This window comes from Arachis hypogaea, chromosome 2 (genome assembly GCF_003086295.3).
Source record: "Arachis hypogaea cultivar Tifrunner chromosome 2, arahy.Tifrunner.gnm2.J5K5, whole genome shotgun sequence".
In the NCBI taxonomy this organism is placed as follows: Eukaryota; Viridiplantae; Streptophyta; class Magnoliopsida; order Fabales; family Fabaceae; genus Arachis; species Arachis hypogaea.
Genome location: NC_092037.1, coordinates 92,279,278 through 92,283,851, shown reverse-complemented (window position 1 = coordinate 92,283,851; position 4,574 = coordinate 92,279,278). Strand labels below are relative to the sequence as shown.

The 4,574-nt window shown below is 29.7% G+C and overlaps 1 protein-coding gene across 1 annotated transcript; it reads right to left on the bottom strand.

Moving 5' to 3' along the window:
• Nucleotides 1–1,438: 1,438 nt before the first annotated feature.
• LOC112751167 (dirigent protein 22) lies at nt 1,439–2,411 on the bottom strand. The gene has a single exon (XM_025800219.3). The coding sequence runs from the start codon at nt 2,161–2,163 to the stop codon at nt 1,591–1,593; it is 573 nt and encodes a 190-aa protein (XP_025656004.1). The 5' UTR covers nt 2,164–2,411; the 3' UTR covers nt 1,439–1,590.
• Between the last annotated feature and the right edge of the window lie 2,163 nt (nt 2,412–4,574).

Here is a 4,574-nt window from a genome sequence, read left to right as displayed (position 1 = left end):
TGAAAATAAATTAAAGTAAATTTTGATTCAAAAATACCATTAATGTCAATTAATCAAATTTAAAAAAATAATTTAAAATTAATAATTATTAATTGAGTTGTTCAATTCCCGGTGGATACTTGATTTTCTATACTATATGCTTATAAAAAAAATATGACATAATTGATAATGTTAACATTCATCTCACTCATTCCATTAATGAAAATTTTAATAACAAAAAAAATTAATCAAAAATAACTAAAACTTACTTTATTTAGTATTTATTAATTATTGTAATAATTAATAAATACTAAATAAATTAAGTTTTAACTATTTTTTTTGTTTCTATAACATCTTATTTATATCGAATTTAATTGTAGCATAATATTAAATTTATTTAATTTTTTTAAAATTAAAATAAAATATTTAAAATATTAAAAATTAAATTAAAATTTAACTTAACATTTAAGACCAAAATAAAGGTTTAACTTTTACCAGATTTATTATTATCTAGGATTATGGAACAAACATCCTAAAACAAAAAGTATAGAATTTTTTGTTAGAGTATTATTCTTAAATATAAAATTATTTAATTAAAAAGTAAAAATTAGATTGTCTAATTTATTAAAAGTACATAAATAAGACCGCCTGATTTATTAGAAGTACAGAAATCGAACCATCTAATTTATATACTTTTCACAATTTTAAAAAATACTAAAAATTAGTCACTACTTTTACTTTTATATAAAAAAATAACCAAAAAATACAAAAACAATGATATTTTGACATGGTTTTGTACACGTCATTCTTTTGATTGATGACTTTGAAATTTATTGTGGCGTATCAACTAAACACATCATCAATCAGATTGGGTCCCAATATAAATAGTACATGAGAAACATGTTCGAGGTCTTCATCAATCGTGCGAGGACCAAATTTTCCTTCTTTGTTTGTGGACATTTAACGTTTACATTAGCAACTTAATATGTATGACACATGTATGATTGACTAACCACACTAATAAAAGATACAATTCGTATTACAAAAATAAATTTTAGACATTTCTAAAATAATAAAAATTTAAAGAATCAAGTTTCTGGGACTAATTTTAGATTTCTCTTTTACTATTTTAAATCATCCACTCCCTACATTTGCTTTCTTCGGATTCCTTTGATGTTAGCATTTTAAATAAAGAGATGCATACATCAGATCTTATTGGAAGTATGCATGCATTGGAGACATCACTACAAAATTATTATACCAACCAAGATACAGTTTAACTAAACAAAACAGAAACAGATAAAAGGACAAAACAAAGGTGGTGGTTCATAAACACAAGGCTCCACCACTTGAAAAAGTAAAGGTAAGAATAATCATTCACATACAACAAGAAATTAATTGTCCTCTACCCTATAGACTCAAAATCATGACAAATAAGAAAACAAATGTTACCAATTGCTGGGATAATAATCATAACCTCTAATAAATTTAATATAAGATATCTTTGTTTAGATCTTCACTATTTATTACAGACTATAATTCAAAATTATTTGAGAGTAAAAAAAAAAAAAACATAAATGATGTAAAATAAGTCAAGCAAAAAAACCAAATTTAGTAATGCATAACATAAACATTGTATTCAATAGTAGCATCACCAGATTTAAGATCTAGCCAATGAGTCCTTGCTTCGGCATAGCCTTTGGCGAATCTAAACAATCCACTTCCACCAATTACGGGCATCTCCCTCACCTTGTTGAAGACGGCGTTCCTCCCCAAGATGGTGATGGAACTTCCATTGTATTTTCCATCAATGAAAGCAAAGTTCATGGCCATAAGAAGGTCGATTTCGGTTTGACAAGCGGAGGCGTAAAACCCTTGAGCCCTTCCAACAAGCTTGGAGTTCAATTTAGGACCTAGGGTCAAAGGGTTGTCGATCATGTTGACCAACCCAAATGCGGTGGTGGTGTTGATCTTGGTCATGGGTGGTGTAACAACCGAAACTGAAGTTGGGTTTTGGCCACTAAGGATGTCATGCCAATAGAATTTGAAGTGGGAAACCTTCTCTTTTTTGTTTAGGCCGAGGAGGCTCCGGTCGATGGGGCGAACGAAATCGCTGGCTCCGGTGAGGGTGTGGCATGAGAGGAGAAGAGTGGTGATGATGAAGAAGAAATGTGTGGTGGTCATGGTTGGGAATGAGATCAGAGAAGAATGATGCAAAGTACTAAGTGCTAATGGCTCCAATAAAAAATGTGTGAGTTGTTGAATGAAGAGAGAAGAAAAGGTGTGAGGCTTTTATAAATGGGGAATCTGTGGTGTAGACATAAATTTAATGATAAAGGTACATTCACCAAAAAGAAAAAACATGTATGGAACCACTTTTCTCTTACAAAATTCTTTGGTTGAAATTTTGAGTTAATGGTTTAGTTAGATCATTTTTATTCTAAAATAATTTCTAACAGAGTTTTAAAGGAAAAATATCTTAAATATATATAGAGATATTAGAAGACTATAGACTTTAGTATCTTCAGTTATCATTTTTTACGCTTTTGATTTTTTATATGGAGAAGAGAATGTAGTAATACAACAATGTGGAGAAGAGAGATATTTTACATATATATGGTGTTAGCAGAAGACGGATCCTCCGTTTTCAGTTTGAAAAAAAATAAAAAAAGTTAAAATTACAATACGAACGGTCCGATTTGTAATTTCAAAAATAAAAAAAAATTTTAATGTTGAAATTGGACCGTCCGATTTTCATTTCAACAAATTAAAAAAAATAAAAAATACAAATCGGACCCTCCGATTTCGTGTTTATTTTATTCTTCAAGCAAATCGGACCCTCCGATTTGTAGTTTATTTTTTTATCAAACAAAGGACCGTCCAATTTGAATAAAACACCATATAAAAAAAACACCTAATTTTCCCATAACAATGTATTACACCTATATTTGGCCAATATAAAAAAAAATTAGCCCATTTTTTACTATCAACTCAATAATCTAATAATATACTTTAATCAATATTTTTAAATATTAATAACTATTGATGATAAAAATAATAAATTATGATCATTTTCTAATATTCTTCAGATGTATAATCTCATTTTCTTTTTAAAATATGAAAATAAAAATCCTTAAACAATGATATATATAAGTAGAAGAAACTAAACAGTAATTTCTACAATAATGTACACTACCTAGCATTGTTCATATATTATTATTTATATTGGTCTTGCAAAGTATATGAATAAAAAAGCAATTTTTTCAACAATATCGGTGAGATGCAATTTCTTAGAGAATTAAACAAAAATCTCTTTAGAAAAGATATTGGAAGGGGGGAAAATGTAGGATGGGGACCCCAAACCCAAGTTAGTGGGGTTTGGTTGGTGTGAGGGTGTCATTATTAGTTGACGAGTGAAAGATGGGGTAGTAAGCACCTTTTTTTTTCTTCTTTAATTTCCAAAATGGACTTATTGAAGCATAAAAGGGAACGATTTCTAGAGGCTAATTTTTTTTTATATGACACCAACTGTGGTGTAATGCTGGGTTATGGAACTATGGGGAGTTTTACATCGGTGTGACGGCGTTCAGGTGAAAAGAAGTAATCGGACGGTTCGATTTATTGCAGCTGAAAAGGGACACAAATCGGACCGTCTGATTTGTGGTTCATGGAGGGCAATGCATGGAAATCGGACCCACCGATTTTATGCTTAACTTCAGATTTTTCTTTTGCACAAGGAAATCGGACTCAGCGATTTCTTGGCAAGATGGAAAAAAATTTTGGGAGCCATGAAATCGGACCCAGCGATTTCTGGGTGCCACACTCCCGTCAAGCATCCTGCATTCCCATAGTGCGGTTATACACCACCACTAACCCAATATCAAAAATAAAAAAGTGATTTCTAGAATGTGTGGCTTTCATATCATCATTAGAAACCGGCAGGAAGATGCTTCTCTCATGTGGAATTGTTATATGATGCAAAATTGGCAAAGCGTGCCTGCCTCTTCCTAATAATTCTTTTATATATTAAAGAAAAACCAGTTGTGTTTATATTTAAAAGGGAAATTAACAAGTGATCCCGGAAAGAAAAAAAGGTAAAACAATAGAGACTAAAAAAGTATGTGCTATTTTCAAGCACATGCCGTGGTCCGCGTGCACTAAGAATTGAAGACAAAGATTTTTCGGTTAATTTTTTTATATATTGAAAAAATTTGGATGTAATACTTAATCATTAGATTTTATGGTGTTTTTCGAAATTGTGGGAACAGTACAATACGCTCTCCTTGTATTGTATATTTTAATTTAAAATTGTCAATACAAGGAGGGCGTATTGTACTGTTCCCTCAATTTCAAAAAACACCATAAAATCTAATGATTAAGTATTACACCAAGATTATACCAATATGTAAGAAAAAAATCAAATTTTTTTCATTATATAAGGTATGATAAATTAAGGTTTTTATATATAAATAAAAAATTATATTTACTAATTTATTTATTTTTTGAAATTTTTATTGTTTTAAGCATTATCTCAAAATTTCACGGACAGTGTTTATTTAACAGTCAAAGTCTGTGCAATAATAAAAGAACGTAAT